We start from the raw sequence: 15938 nt of genomic DNA on the forward strand, positions 1-15938 counted from the left end.
CAGAATATTGGCTACACGATTGGAGAAAGGGTAACAATTCCATGTGCAGTAATATATTTGGAACCTGATTCAACAAAAAATGTCCGCTTAGTAATTTCTGTTACAACAATTAAATCAAATGGGTAATTTGTAACATGGGTTTACCCTAAAAGGGAATCACCCAGATCTGGCTTTGAGGACATTTTTCCTCTCTGATCAGGTCTGGTGTTGAAGCCACCAACATTCCCATGCTATCACTCAGAACATCAGTCAACACCCATAATGACCTGGTGAAATCCTGATTACTCATTCCAAGACAGAAAGGAACTTGTCTCCTGAGGAATTTCCTTCCTCAAGGGGAAGAATCATCCAAAAAACCTAGCTGATTCCTCTCCTTGATTTTACATTTTTTTCTTAACAAATTAATGCTGCTCATAATTGCTATGTAATCGAAGCATCTAGATCCAACTCTGAACCATTCTCTACATCTTTGTAAAAGGATGACTTTAAAACCCAGGAAGAGCTTTCCAATTATAAACCTAAACATTCAAAAACATTCTCATGCCACACAGATGACGTTTTATAGAACTGTACACTTGAAACCACTATCATTTTATTAACCAATGTCACCCCAGTACATTTAATAAAATTAATAAAAATAGGTAGGGAAAAAAAGAAAAAAAACATTCTAATGTCACCTTTTATGGATTTAGAATACAAAAACAAAACACATTTTTAAGATTATGATTCACAAGTGCCATCTGCTGGTTTTGTGTAGGAATAATACCCAGCAAAGTTTTCTGATTTATGTTCAGAGGGTAGAAACGGTGACATACATGCGCACTATCCTACTTTTAAAGAAAATACAGTATATCATTATAAAGAAATGGTACTAAAATTCATAAATCCCATATAAGAATTCCTTTGAGGTGTTAATACCTGTAATAGTTTTGCTTCTTCTGAGCGATGGTTTGCTGATACTTTCTGGGCGTTATCAATCTAAGTTAGATGCTTTCCTTTCACTATTTGCTGCTAAAAACCTAATTTGTGGTCCAGAAAGAGTAAAGACGCTACAGACGCAGCTAGTGTCCTCTCCTCAGTCCCAGCTCTGTTTTACTGCTTTACCCTTCGCTTCACCTTTCCCATTTGCTTGTGTGTGTGTGTGTGGGGGGGGGGGGGGTGTGCGTCGTGTGTGCGTCCTGTGTGCATGTGTGTTTGAGTGTGTATGTGTGTCTTTGGAGCCACCTTACATCTTTCCTTGAAACAAGATGAAGTAGAGATAAATCTCTAAATTGAGCTTAAGTGATGTACACATAATCAAGGTAAGTAAATTGAACTGTGAAGATATAACTGAGCTCAAAGCAACATGGCTATGATCTGCTTTAAAGAGAGACTGGTTTGCAGACAAAACAATGCAGGAAGCAATCATAACAGGCAAACCAGAATGAAAGCGGTTCTTCAGAGCAGAACGGAGGAAATGCCAACTGCAGAGACCACAGAAATGAGACACACAGAGCACAGCCGATCCGTCCTTCGGGCATGATTCTGATGATGCCCCTTATTCACAGAACTTCTTTTTCAAGCATGTATTTGTTTTAAATGTCCTGTATCACCTTCCATTAGTTTCACGAAAGCGCTGTAAATAATAAAACTTTCTAACTGATTCATCACTAGATGTGCCACTGAACCTAACAGGCGATATAAAATTTATCAAATGTAAACACGTGTTTGAAGTTACGTCAAACTGCCTTACCTAATGTCTTCATCTGTGACAATGAAAGCTTTGCAGAGGGGTTGAGACGTGTTAAGCCAAACAGCGGGGTTCTTTTCCACAGCAGGGGAGACTTGCCCTGTGATGGGTGCAGAGCTTGTGTGCAAAGCACTGGCGACAGCAGATAATAGGGTCTCATCATTACTACCTGGACCGACTCCTGCAATCAGAAACACAGACTTATTAAAGGAAAAACATGGATGCGCACAGCAAACCTTACGTACCGTAAAACAACTGTGATTTTAATGTTCATTTGGGATCATATCTTTAAAACTGCCATAAGCCAAAGCAGCAAAGGACTACATCATATCTACTTAATCGTTATTATACACCGAAGAATTTACATTAAAGAAACAGTAACAAAATGGCTGAGCATTTCAATAAAACATTAACATAACTTTAAAAATAATTCTTCCTAAGTACTAAACTTTTTAAAAGTTGGCTATATTTCCTTAAGCAAGGTCAATTATTTCAAGGATATAAGTCCCTTCTAAAGTTGTATTATACTCAGGCGTCCCTATTAATGAATTCGTAGAGTCCTGGAATACTTCTCTTACAGGTTTTAACATGAATTTTAAGCAATGCACTTGTCTTCTTTGTTTTGGGACTTCAAAGGAAATGCCAATGTAAGCATGCTATATACCTGTAGCCTTAATAGCCTTTTCAAAGACCTCACAAAATACCCAAGTTAATAGATTTAATAAGCATACACCTTGGCTACTCTTAGGAGGCTGATTCCATGGCCACATTTAAATGCACTGCTTCAAGTCCTACACTTGTTAAACCAGTTAAAGCATTAATTTCCAAGGACACAGAGGGATGAAGCAATATTCTAACCATGAATTGTGAGGATTTTTAAGCAATCCACAATCTAGCATGATCTAGAAGCTGAATGTCTCATACTTAAAAATAACGCTTGTCTGGAACTTGGAGTTAACATATGTGACAGGCACACCAGCAGCCCAGATCCCACGTGCCACTGGTACTGGACTGAGGGGTATCTGTTCCCACTGCTATTTGCAGCAGAGGCTTGTGGGGGGAGGGGAAGGAGAGCTGTTGGCTGTTCTTTAGATGAAAGGAGGAGAGAAAGAGCAAGTGCTGGGGCCAGATGCTGCTTTGAGCAGGAAGCTTGGGAAATTCCGCCACTCACCGGCATTTGGCTAAAGGGGTTAATTTATGTGATGAACCTAACCTAAAGCCAACATCTTTACACAGCAAAAATCTTAGTACTCTGCCCTGAAGCATTCCTGCAACACCCAAGCTTTTCGTGTACATTTTCTCTGGGTTCACTAAAACACAAAAGGCACAGCATCTAGCAAGGCATACCATCCCCCCAAGAAAGGCCTCGTCTCAATCACTTCTGACTCCACAGCATCTAACACAGAGCCTGGCACACAGCAGGCAATGCACAACTGAACTCAGGTAATACCTTGAAGACCTTTAGGTAGTTCCATGGTTTTTATAATTTGTTCTGTTACATCTGATGCACTAAGTCCTTGTAGCCTCTTCTCCCAGAAAAGCTGTAAGGCAAAACATCACCGTTAATAGGTACATTCTTGGAACAAGAAAGTAGCGCATCGATGCTGCTGAATGATGAAATTGAAATTATTTCAACAGTTTCCTAATTTCCCAATTTTTTCCTTACAAAATGCTAAATGATACTCCAAACATTAATTACTTCAACACATCAGAATTGTTTTCAAATGATATCACTCAAAAAAAGTTTTGTTTTAGGCAACCTAGTCACTCGTTACAAACAGTACTATAGATTGTTATGTGCTTATGTACTATATACAGTGCTTTATAAGATATCCTCCAGAGAATGTAACTTACATTTTTTAAGGATTCGAAAATTTAGTGTTATAATTTATCAGGGAAAAGAAAACAAATTATAAGGTGTAATACCCCCTTTATGCAGTATCAAGAGTTTCTCCACCTTTGTGATTTTCCTAAAACATTTTCCAAGAAGTTTAGCCCTTTAGCATACTTTAAGGGAAAAGGCGGCCATTTTTTATGGAAGTTTTTCTAAAATAGCTTACATACTTCCTTGCTTTAGAAACAGATGCCACGTTCCTGAGTGACCTTCTCCCTGCTGCACAGAGCCTGGGTCACCTTAGTCACTCAGTGGCCCGGGTCATCACTCTGGACATCAGTGAGCACACGGAAGCTCTTCATATTCTACAGGGCTACTGAGTACGCTATTGCTTATCCGAATTCTAAGTGGTCCAAGACAGTTCTGCTGTTTGATTTTATATCCTTTCTAACACTTTATTCTCTCTCCTACTTAGTTTTACTTCTCACTACTGTCATTCATCCATTCAGCATGTAGTTATTGAACTCCTACTATGTGCTATGCTTGCCCTGTGGATGCAACAGTAGATAAGACAGGCAGTGCCTTTGTTCTCAAGCCTTCATCTCGTCTCTAGTCTGTTTCATATCTACTACACCCCCAAAAGGCAGATAAAGGAGTTCTTTAGGACTCTGTATATCTGTCTTTAATCCTGGACCCTGGAGGCCTGTTACATGTAAGTAGGTACTGAAAAAGCATTTGTGAGGATGACTAAATATGGGAGTAACTGGACTTAGAATGAGGATCTTGAAGGGACACACAAACCCAAATTGAAACCCAAGCTCCGGATGTATGACCTTAGACATGTTCTATAACCTCAGAAAGCTTCAATTTTGTCTTCTGTAAACTATGGCAGCAATGACTATCACATAAGATTATCGTGGGGATTAAATAAGGCAATATATGTAAAGTACTTGTCACAGAGTAGACATCAAGTTGACTATACTGTATTTACTTTCAGCAAATTCTGACGACTCTGAGGGCTTTTCAGGCTTCTATTCTGACTTCTGGATATACGAAAGGTATCAAATAATTGCCCTCCAGACAAATGCACAGATACAGGAAAGCAACTGTATTTATGGCAGAAGAGTAATACGTTGCATTTGTATTATAATAACTTCAATGCGAGCACAAAGAATGACCTGCAACAGAATGCCCCCCACTCTCCTTTGAAGACCTTACATCTCCTTACAAATTATATCACCAGCTGAATGTGTGGTCAACATATATGAGGAAATGAATACATTAATGATCATCGATCAAAAATGGTTAGGTGAAGGTCATAACTCATGATGTGATAAATGTCCCAAGAAACGCTGACTGCTTTCTATTTCCTCTTTGGGGGAATAACATCACTTATGCTTTGAATATCACAACTATAGAAAAAGACAAGGAAAACAAAAGCCAGTTAATTCCTGATGAAAACTTACTCAGAGGAATCAGTGAATATGAGATTAACAGGTACTTTTACAATGAAATTATATATGCATGCACACACACACACACACACGCACACACACACACACACACAATCTAACCAGCCAAGCCAATCCCTTAAGGAACGATCAACACGCACTACCGCCATTCCCCTAGGCCCATTTCAAGGATTTTCACTCTGTTTATTCTAGAAGGCAGTCAGCTCCTCTCAGCAAGTTCAGTGACCTTTTCTTATTGTCTTTGGTCACTTTATCGCTTTGGAGGGCTGCAAAGGGGGGGAGAGGTCTTCCTTTGCCTGAATTTAAAAAGTCCTGATCTGCTCATTTATGAATCCCCCGTTTTTACTGGGTGATTAATTGGATCATCTGGAGTTCTTCCTATTGCACTACTTTTCCCAACCGTTTGAAGTCTAGAGACAAAAATACTGAAAAGGCGAGTCTCCTAAATTCATAAAGAGTCCACGTCAATGATAGCTACCACGGCTCTCCCACCACACTTTCATAAACGCTATTACCTTCATAAATCCTAACCCGCCTGCTGAAGATCTGACTTCACGTGCCAAATCAATGATTTCTTTAGCTTAACCTTGCTGCCGGTTGTGAGGCCAAATAATCAGTGCAATACTTTTAAGGGGCAATGATTTCATATTCAAAGAAACTCCCACATGTGTTGTCACCCTCAGTTACTACATCCTTTTCAAACCCCCACTAATCAGACCCTCCAGGCGCCTCTAATATCTTGCTCTCTTTGTCACCCTCCAGGTAGAACATCAGAAGGCTCCCACATGTGCATCACTGTATACGGCCCATGGTCCAGGCAACACCCTATCCAGTAAACCAGTCGATAGAGAAGAACAGAATGGGATTAAACGTTATCTGAAACCACAAAAGAGCCTAAAACATCAGCAACCGAGGCAACAGAGTTTGGGAGTTCCTCTCTAGCCCTTTGCTCCTCCCACAGATGCAATGGGCACCTCTGTGACATCAGCGGAGGTACAGCCCCTGCATTTTATCTGTCTTAGAGTCCCAGAGGACAAATGTAGTGGCGTGGTACGAAAGCTGCTTCTTTAGCGAGATGATCAAATCTGCTTCCTGAAAGGAAAACCAACCCAGAATACAACTACAGCATTTTCTTCCCTTCACTGCTGTGGATTTAACTGGGACTTTGGAGAATTTGGTCAACTTGCCTGACAAAGGATACCCAAGCAAACACTTGCATGTAAGTCACACTAACAATGGAGTGATAGCATAAAACAGGAGTGGTGCAGTCTTTTCCAAAGCAAATATAACTGAAGGCTTCTGAATAGTTTTCTATTAGAATACTGTTTTAGCTTAATTATGCTAACATCTATTTCTCATGAACCCAGTGAAAAGTATGTAGATCAAATATACCAGTATTATTTTCATCCGCCATTATATTTCATTTAAAAAGCACTAAAGTATCTGTGCAATGTTTAAAAAATTCACTGATGAAAAAAGAAACTGACTTTCTATGTATGTAGAAGGATGACCTCAGCTTGCGAGTCAAGTCAGAGGAGCAGAGTGCATGGACCTGGCCTTCAGAGTGAGACCGACCTCTGGGCCAGTCCTTGCGTTGTCACTTACTAGCTTTATAAAGTTGGACAACTAACTTCACCTGTCTCAATATCAATTTAGGAGTTTATGAAACGGAACAATAAAAACAATCTCAAAGGGACATGGAAACATAAACATTTGAACATGCCCAGTGGAGAACAAGTAACATTGTATGATTCACTTTCACCCATGGCTTACCACACTGCTGATCCTACAACAGCACTTAAAAAGTAGTTGGTCATCTTATTAAAATTAAGAAATATAAACAAAGCAAAACATCAACTCTGAAAGCTGGGTATTCACCAATGAATACTGAGCACGTGCCTACGCATCTGCCCTTCCCTCCCAGATTTTCAGCTGGGGTTTTCTTGCTGCCACTAGAAGCTTAGGAGTCTTCCACTGCCTCTTCTCATCCAAGCCAGAGGGACCAAAGGTTGGAAAAACCTTACTAAGCAGGACTGGCTAGGTAATTTGCAGGGCCCAGTACAAAATGAAAATGTGAGGTCCCATCAAGAATTAAGAATTTCATGATGGCAACCGTGGAAACCTCAGCCAGGCCTGGGGCCCTTCTAAGCGCGGGGCCCTGTGCCAGCCACTCAGGTCGCCTGAAGTGTGCAGTGGTGGTGAAAAGTACAGCGGAGCCAAGGGAAGGGGCAGGCCCTGTGCCGTGTGGCAGTACTCAGGGAAATGCTGGGATACAATGGCATTCTGTGAATTTCGTAAAAGAAGGAGGGCAAGAGAAAATAGTTCTGGCTGGATCCATGCAACACAAAGGAACGGTCCCCTCGTTCTGCCTTAAAACCACCCAAGGTTTCCTCCTCACTCCGGTCACTCCTCACTGGAGGGAGGACCGCTGAAAGGCTCTCCACAGTGGAGCAGTATGGGTAAGGAAGCACGGAAGCCCAGGCAAAGAGGAAACCTAATGGGTAAGAACAGACTGAAGCCTAGAGACACATCAGAATTTTGTTCTATTTCAAGTTCAGTGGATAACATGGAGTGCTTTTAATTAACACTTCCTGACACTGTGATTTTGTTATTTTTACCCCATCAATTTCCATGTTGTGATGACAGTGAAGCTCTTAGAAAAACCTCAAAAGGGCTCTGAGCGTTTTTCAAGAATAGAAGGTAGAAGAGAATCAGGGAACACAAATCATATTTCTGTTTTGCAGTGAAGAAGGGTGAGTGGAAAAAACCCTTGAACCAGCAGCTACGGCCCAGAGCAGAGTTTCTCAACCGTAGCATTACGGACTTTTGGGGTTGAAATAATTCTTGGAATAATTCTTTGCTGTGGAGGTTTAGCAGCATCCTTGGTCTACCAGGAGCACCACCCGAGTAGTGACCACCAGACATGTCTCTGGAAGTTGCCAAGTTTCCCCAGGTTTGGGGGTACCGGGGGTGAGGAAGACAAAATCAGGTCCAGAGAAGGAGAAGAAGACAGGAGGGTGGGGCGTTCGCAATGGCAGGGCCCTGATCTCAGCGCTGAAGGAAACGGAAGGGAGGCCCCTCCGCTGGCACTGACATCACTGCAGCCAGCTCCTTTCTTAGCTCCTCATTCCTGGGCCTCCTAAGGACCGCCCGAGTGGTCTGGAGCTGGGTGCCTCTGTCACTGCCAGGCAGCCAGGGGGAGAACAAGATAAAGCACAAGTGGGAGGAACATTTCTTACCGTAGGAGGTGACATTTAACCTCCTGATAAAAACATGGTAATGAACAGTAATTATTTTTAATAATGCAGACACACTTTAGATTCAGTGGTCTTTTATCAGCTGGTCTGGGGTGCTAGAACCATTTATATCATTTCTATTGGAAGATGTACAGTTCCAAATGACTGAAACATGACATTTTACATCCTGCCCTGTAAACTAGAAGGCATCTGTACATACAGGTTTTAGAAGGAGCTCTCTGAAATTACCACAGGATCAGAGAATATAAGCATGGGCAAATCTGTCACTGCTACTGAGAAAGGAAGGCACAGCTCCATTCAGAATGACTTTAGGTGTCCAAGTGTAGGCACAGCAACAAAACAGAACCGATGCGTTGATGGGTGAACATGTTAATTTGCATAAATGCTTAGGCTGCCGCTATCAGTAGGGCCCAGCCAATTCTAAACTAAAAGCCAGAGAGAAAACATCTCACCAAACTGAGCCACACAAAAACTTAAAACTTATTTTAACCTTCATATATTGTCTTAAAATGCACCTTCTTTTACCTTTTGAAATTCTTATTTCCATTAGATAAAAGATAAACTGATTACTATATAGAAACACACTGAAATTTCCATAACCAAACTAAGTAAAGTTCATCTAAAACGCCTACATATCTCAACTCCTATTTCTTATTGTTTATTTTTAATACAATAGCTGAATATTAGCTCCTAAGCCAAGCAGCCTGTAATAATCAACTCTATGGCTGACTAGAAAAACCAGGAGCTCAAGCCTAACAGCCCTGAGCTCTTCAAATATCATCCTTCTACATCAGGCCTCCTCTGAACCCTTTTACTCTTCCTTATCTTATGTCTCCGAGGAGGAAGTATCCTGCTGCCTTTCTAAGATTATCTCTACACTTGGCTCCTGGTCACATGGTCTCCTGCCTCCTCCTAACAAGAGTCTCATCAATTTGCCCGACTTCTCCGCTCCCATTTTCCCTTTTCCCCCTTCCTCTCTTGAGGTTTCTCCCCTTGAAGTGACAGGTACACTCCAACACTGAAAACCTAAAAAGTGTCAATATTCACACTCTCCTTCACACCACCCCTATCTTTCTCCTTTCACTAGGGGAGAAACTTTCCATTTCCTTTCCTCCCCTTCCTTGCATCATCTTCCTTCTAACCTGGACTCTGCTCCTACTACTATTGTATATTAATACTGACCTGCCCAAGGTCACAGGAACCTTCTAATTACTGAATCCAATTCCTGCTGTCAGAAGACCTATGAAAGTCTGCCTTTAATGATGGTTCTCTGTATATTTCTGTATCTCTTATTACTATTAAGCAACAAATTGTAACTTCTAACAGTCATTGTCAAAGAAATAAGGCTATTAGCATTTTCTCTAATGAAAACAAACATTCAAAATGCCTAAGATGTGATTTTCAAAGTATGTGAGGACAAAAGTGTTAATACTATGTAAAATAGAAGAACTAAAGCTACCTTTAAAATCTCACCTTTTAAGAATTTTAATCAGCACAGAGTTCACCTGCATCAGGAGCATGATGCCAGACACACAGGTGGCACTCAAATGTCCGGGGGGTGAATGTGCGGCTAAGTAGAGGGGGTACAGGAGAGTAGAAAGAACGCTGGTGTGGGAGCCAAATGCTTCAGCCCTGACTCAACCATTTCATAGACGTGCTGTCTTAGGCAAGGCATTTCGTCTCTTTGGATGTATTTTCACTAGTAAAATAGAAATACTAGTAACTGCCTTATCTATATTATCAAGGTTATCAAGACACAGATAAAAGTGGGAAAATTCTTTGAAAATACAGATTTTTTTGTTGTTGAATTGCTCAGAATATGTTCTCACGTTAGGATTTCATAAATGCAATGAATATTGAAGGCTTTTGCTGAATCGAATCCAAGAACAAAGGATCTGGCTATGTATTTGTAGACTAAAGCAAAATGCAGAAAATGTGCAGTTCATATTCACTGACTCATGAAAAGCTAAATATGTCAGACACTGGGTTAGGGCTATACAGAGGGATGACGTTTCCTGCCCAGAAGGAATTTGCTGTCCACTTTATAAACTGCTGTACTTTAAATCAACCCCATATGATATCTGAGCTGTCTATTTTAGTCAGCAAAAAACAACTTCACTTAAATACCACGGTCTGCAAACATCAAAGTCAAAGCATGAGCTACCCCTTTATTTTGTGAGAGTGGCCTGGGAATAAAGGGGGAGACAATGACAAGAAAATTATTATGTAAATCAAGGAAAAACTCAATTCATGTGGCTGTGCAAACTACAGGAAGACCTCTTGTTAGGGCAAAAGATAACATTTTGGGCTAAAGAGAATAGACGAATGAAGCAAAAGGCAAAAAAGAGAAGAGGGGGTTGGGGGAGCAGGGACCATCTGCAGCAGCTGCTTGTCTAAGTTTTGTCACACTAACTCACACCAAGTGGGCATGTGATACTTTTCAATGACTCAAAAGGTACTATTATCCTAAGATGACCGTGGAATACAGAATAAGAGTACCCATTCAGGATGCCTGTACGTGTGCATGTGCTACTCCCACCAGAAAAGTTATAATAATAATTTTCTTATTAATACATAAACCCATATAGGAACTTAAGTATGCTCCTTCCTTTCACTTATTTGCCACATTTCCACACACTTGGAGTTATTTATTCAGTGTTTGTTTTCCTTTTTATGAGGGTACATATCTGACTTTTGTGTTTATACAGCATCTGTAATATAATCAGCAATACAGGCTGTTGAATACATGATTTCAAAACCCACTCAAATGCAGGAACTTTGATCTGTAATAGAGAGCTATCATTATTATTTATCAGCAAAGATGCCTTTCAGAAAAGCTTTTTTGAAACAAATTTCAATAATGTAAATTAATTCTTCACTTTTTATAGTAGGACATCAGTACATATTATTTCCTTTTTAATATTGATAAATCGAGAAATAGAAGTATATATATACTATTTAAAATATGACACATTAAGCAACCACTAGAACTAAAATTAGGTTATACATGCTCAACACTGATGAATTTAAAGGGAAAATCCAGACCACAGAATAAAAATAGAAATACCAAAAAATGACAATAAAATATAAAAAACAGTATAAAGATGCAATGATAGAATCAAGACCAAACATATCTGTAATATCAATAAATGTAATAGGAAACTCACCTATAAAAGAAAAAGAAGACCCTCAGATAAAATGGGAAAAAAATCCCCGTGTGTTTTAGGTAAGAAATGTATCTAAAAATATAGGAACTCAGAAAGCTGGGGGGTGGTGGAAGACCAAAGAAATAGCAAGCAAATATAGGCATTAAGAAAACAACGATTTTAATTTTACTAAGATTACTTAAAGGCAATTAATGTCAAATAAGACAAAACATAACCCATTATAATTAACTAACTTCTATAAAATAAATGTTATTTTAACAAATATGATTGATAAAATTGAAGTTTGGATTTCCATGGGGAAAAATGCATGCAACTTGTTAAGAAAGCTCTCCCCAATACTTCATTCCACCTTCATCAAGATACTACCAAAAGCAGAAAAAAGAGGGTAGGAATCTCAATAGACAAATCCTAAAAATATTACTAGAAAATATTATGAACCAACCTTATACCACTAAATATGAAAATTACGAAATGCACATATTGCTAGAAAAAGATGTTCTCAAAATTGGTATAAGAAGAAATATAAAATATGAATACTAATCCATGTCCCTTTTAAACAAAATCTGTAATTTCAAGCTTTCCCATAAAAAAAAAAGGAAAAAAAGAAAAACTTAGGCTGAGATTGCTTCATAATAATTCTACCAAACATTTAAAGAAAGTACTAATCTGACACAAACTCTACCAGAGAATATTAAAAAAGGGATCACTTCTCAGCTTATTTTAGAAGGCCAGCAAAACTCTGATACTAAAGCTTGAAAAGATTATGAGAAAAGAAAAATGCAAGTCTCTGATGAATATAAATGCAAAAAAACTGAAACAAAGTAACAGCAAATCTAAACAGCAATAACAATGACAATATATCATGACCACACTGGGCTTAATCCAATAAAAATCAGGCAAAGCAATTCATCACATAAACCTATCACTGTAATTCACTGTATTAACAGAATAAAGAATAAAAATATTTTTAAAAATACCGGCCATTGAATAAACAGTCATTAAATGCCAAAAAAATAAAAATAAAAATAAAAATCACTTTATCATTTAAGTAGGTAGAAAAAAAGAGCTTGGTAAAATTCAATATCCATTCATGAAAAATATTCTTAGTAAACTTGGAATAGAAGTAAATTTCTTTAATCTGACAAAAGGTACTCATAAAAATACCTTCAGCACACATCATATCATTATATTTAATGAAGAAACATTAAAAATGTTCCCTGGTATCACAAATGACACCAAGATAGCTGTTATTAGTTCTATTCAAGATTGTATTGGAAATCCTAGCCAGTAAAATAAGACAAGGAAAAAATAAAAGGTTTAAGGATCAACAAGAAAGAAATAAAATTCATTTGCAGATGACATGTTTGTTCATGTATAAAGACAAAGAGACTAACTGATTATTTAATAAGTGAATTTAGGAAGATAACTGAATACACAGTCAATATAAAAAATCAACTTATTTCCATATATTTGCAACAAATAAAAATTTTCTTAAATTAAATGCAGTCACTTAGAGTAGCATCAAAAAAACATCAACTATCTTGAAATCAATCGAAGATGTATAAGATCTCTAGACTGAAAACTATAAAATATTAATGGAGGGATATATAAGATTCATAAACTGTCAGACTTACTATTGTTAATTCTCTCCCAAATTAATCTACAGATATAAATCCTGGTGGGTTTTGGAGAAGACGGGACAAGCTGAGTCTAAAATTTATATGGAAATGCAAACAGCCAAGACTGACCAAGATAATTTTTAACCTAACCAAGAATAACAAAGCTGGAAAACTTACAGTAACAGATACCAAGATTTTTTATAAAAATATAGTAATTAAGACAATGTGGTATGGGGAAAGAATGGACAAACTGAACAATGAATCACAGAACAGAGTGTAGAAATAGATTCATGTGTGCAAACAGAACAAAGGGATAGAACAGGGAGTCCAAAAAACTGACTTTCACAGGACTGTCACACTTTCACATCTGACATTTGACATTCTCATATGACATTTCATATGAAATTTCACATGACAGAAGTGACAATGCAAAGCAATGGAAAAAGAATGGTCTTTTCATTAAATGGTGCTAGGTCAATTAAATGTCCATACGGGAAAAAATAAATCTACCTTACTTAATACACAAAAGTCAATTCCTAATGGATTGTAGACCTAAATGCAAAAGTAAAACAAAGCTTTTAGGGGAATATACTGATAACCTTGGAGTAAGCAAAAATTTCTTAACTGTGACACAGAAATACAAAAGAGATTGATAAATTAAAGTATATTTCTTTACTTTTTGTAACTCTTTCATTAAAGTATTATATACAGAAAATTGTACAAAAAAAAAAGAAAAAGAAAAAAGGCATACAGCTCACTGAAGTTTCACAAGGTAAACACGAATATGTAAGTATCATCCAGATAAAGAAATTGAATATTACTAGTGTCCCTCACCCCTGCACCGTCCCAGTCCCTAGCCCACCTCCCAGCTCTCTTTAAATTATGAACTGATATTTATCAAAGACATCATTAAGAGTATAAAAAAAGGTAAGCCACAAAGTGGGAGAAGATATTTGAGGGGTGTATGTGTGTACAGTGTGTGTGTGTGTGTGTGTGTGTGTGTGTGTGTGTGTGTTTAACAATGACAAACAACCTAGGAGAACAAAGCATAAAAGACTTGAATAGGTGCTTCAAAAGGAAGAACAGCTATATGGCCAATAAACATATAAACAGTGCTCAATATCATCAGTTACCAAGTTAAAGCTATAATGAAATACCCCCAAACACATAGCAAAATGTTTAAAGTTTTAAAGACTGACCATACCAAGTGTTGACAAGAATTAGAAGGAACAATACACCGCCAGCAGAAGTATAACTTCATATAACTACTTTAGAAAACTATCTGATATTATGTAATAAAGCTGAACTTATTAAACACTCTATGACCCAGCAATTCTACTGCTAGGTATAAACCCAAAACTAAAAACATGCACTAGAATATTCATTAAAACAATATCCCTAACAACCAAAAAGAAACACAGAACCTAAAATAAACAACAAAACAGTCAATGCAGGGAACCGAGAAATACTAAACATCAAATAAAAAATATCCCTATAATTAATATATTCAAGAGTAAGAGTAGAGGTTGTGTCCATAAAATAAGAACAGCAAAAGTTTATACACAAAAGCCAAGAAAGAGCTGGTGGATATTAAACATGTGATCAAAATAAAATATTCAAAACAGGACTAAAAGTTAAAATCAAGAAAACATCCCAGAAAGTAATGAAGTAATAACAACAATAAGGAGATGGAAAATATAAAAGTAGAAATAGGGAAATTCTAAGGTGGCTAATACCCCAATTACACAAAGGGAGAATGGAAAGTTGGGTGTGTTTAGAAGAAGACAGAGAGAAATGACACAAGAAAATTTCTCACACAAAAGATAGGAGTCACCTATATCATCTACCGAGTGCCCAGTGAAAGAAAAAGGGCCTGTAAGGCACATATTAGTAAATTTTAAAATCATAAATATACTGAACACTTTCAGAGAAAAAAAAAAAAAAAAGGACTGTAAAAGAGGAACAGGGATTCAGCATGGTATTGAACTTCTCTTCAGCGACCTTGAAGCTAGAAAACAATGAAGCAATGCCTTGAAGACTCCAGGAAAAATGATGTTCAATCTAGGATTACATACCCAGACAAACTTAATTGTGTCCATGTAAAATGAAGTTATTTCTCATATGCAGGTTTTCAAAAACTTTACCTCCCTTTATATCTTATTAGAAAGCTACTGGAGGATTTGTTTCAAATTGAGAGTACATGCTAAGACAAAGGAAGACAGAAATCTAGAAATGTAGAAACACAGCAATGAAGATCTCCAGAGCACAGCTACCCAGCAGGACCACAGGATGATCTAGACTGAAGGGGAGCAGAGGTGATTCCAGAAAAAAACAGAAAAATGAACCCCATGGATTTCAGCATAAGGAAAATATTATTGATGGGCATGAGGTAGAAATGATAAAGCATTAGGAAACATTAACTATAATTTTAAACAACACCTAGCATAGAACTCTTAAGATTAATAACAATAACACATTATAAAAGCAATTCTGATGAATATTTTCAGTCATAATATAAACCCTGACTATTTAACCTATTTAACCAAAAATGTGATACAACTATGTTGAACGCATGAGAGCAGAGGGAAACAGCATAAGAAATATATTATTCACAAATACAGACGTTAATACATCACGTTAACAAAATGAAAACTAAAAATCATATGATCATATCAATAGATGCAGAAAAAGCATTTGATAAAATCCAGCAGCCATTTATGATAAAAACTCTTAGCAAAGTGGGAATAAAAGGATCATATCTCAACATAACAAAGGCCATATATAATAAACCCACAGCAAACATCGTACTCAATGGGGAAAGGCTAAAAGCTTTCCCCTTAAGATCAGGAACAAGACAAGG

The 15938-nt window shown here is 37.7% G+C and overlaps 1 protein-coding gene across 1 annotated transcript in view; it reads right to left on the minus strand.

The window, feature by feature from the left end:
• Nucleotides 1–15938, minus strand: part of MBD2 (methyl-CpG binding domain protein 2) — a 62504-nt gene that overhangs the window by 4131 nt on the left and 42435 nt on the right. The window contains 2 exon segments of the mRNA XM_019640690.1: nt 1733–1910; nt 3180–3270. Coding sequence (XP_019496235.1) covers nt 1733–1910; nt 3180–3270 — 269 coding nt within the window.

The sequence above is a fragment of the Hipposideros armiger genome, unplaced genomic scaffold (genome assembly GCF_001890085.2).
Source record: "Hipposideros armiger isolate ML-2016 unplaced genomic scaffold, ASM189008v1 scaffold_52, whole genome shotgun sequence".
Taxonomy (NCBI): Eukaryota; Metazoa; Chordata; class Mammalia; order Chiroptera; family Hipposideridae; genus Hipposideros; species Hipposideros armiger.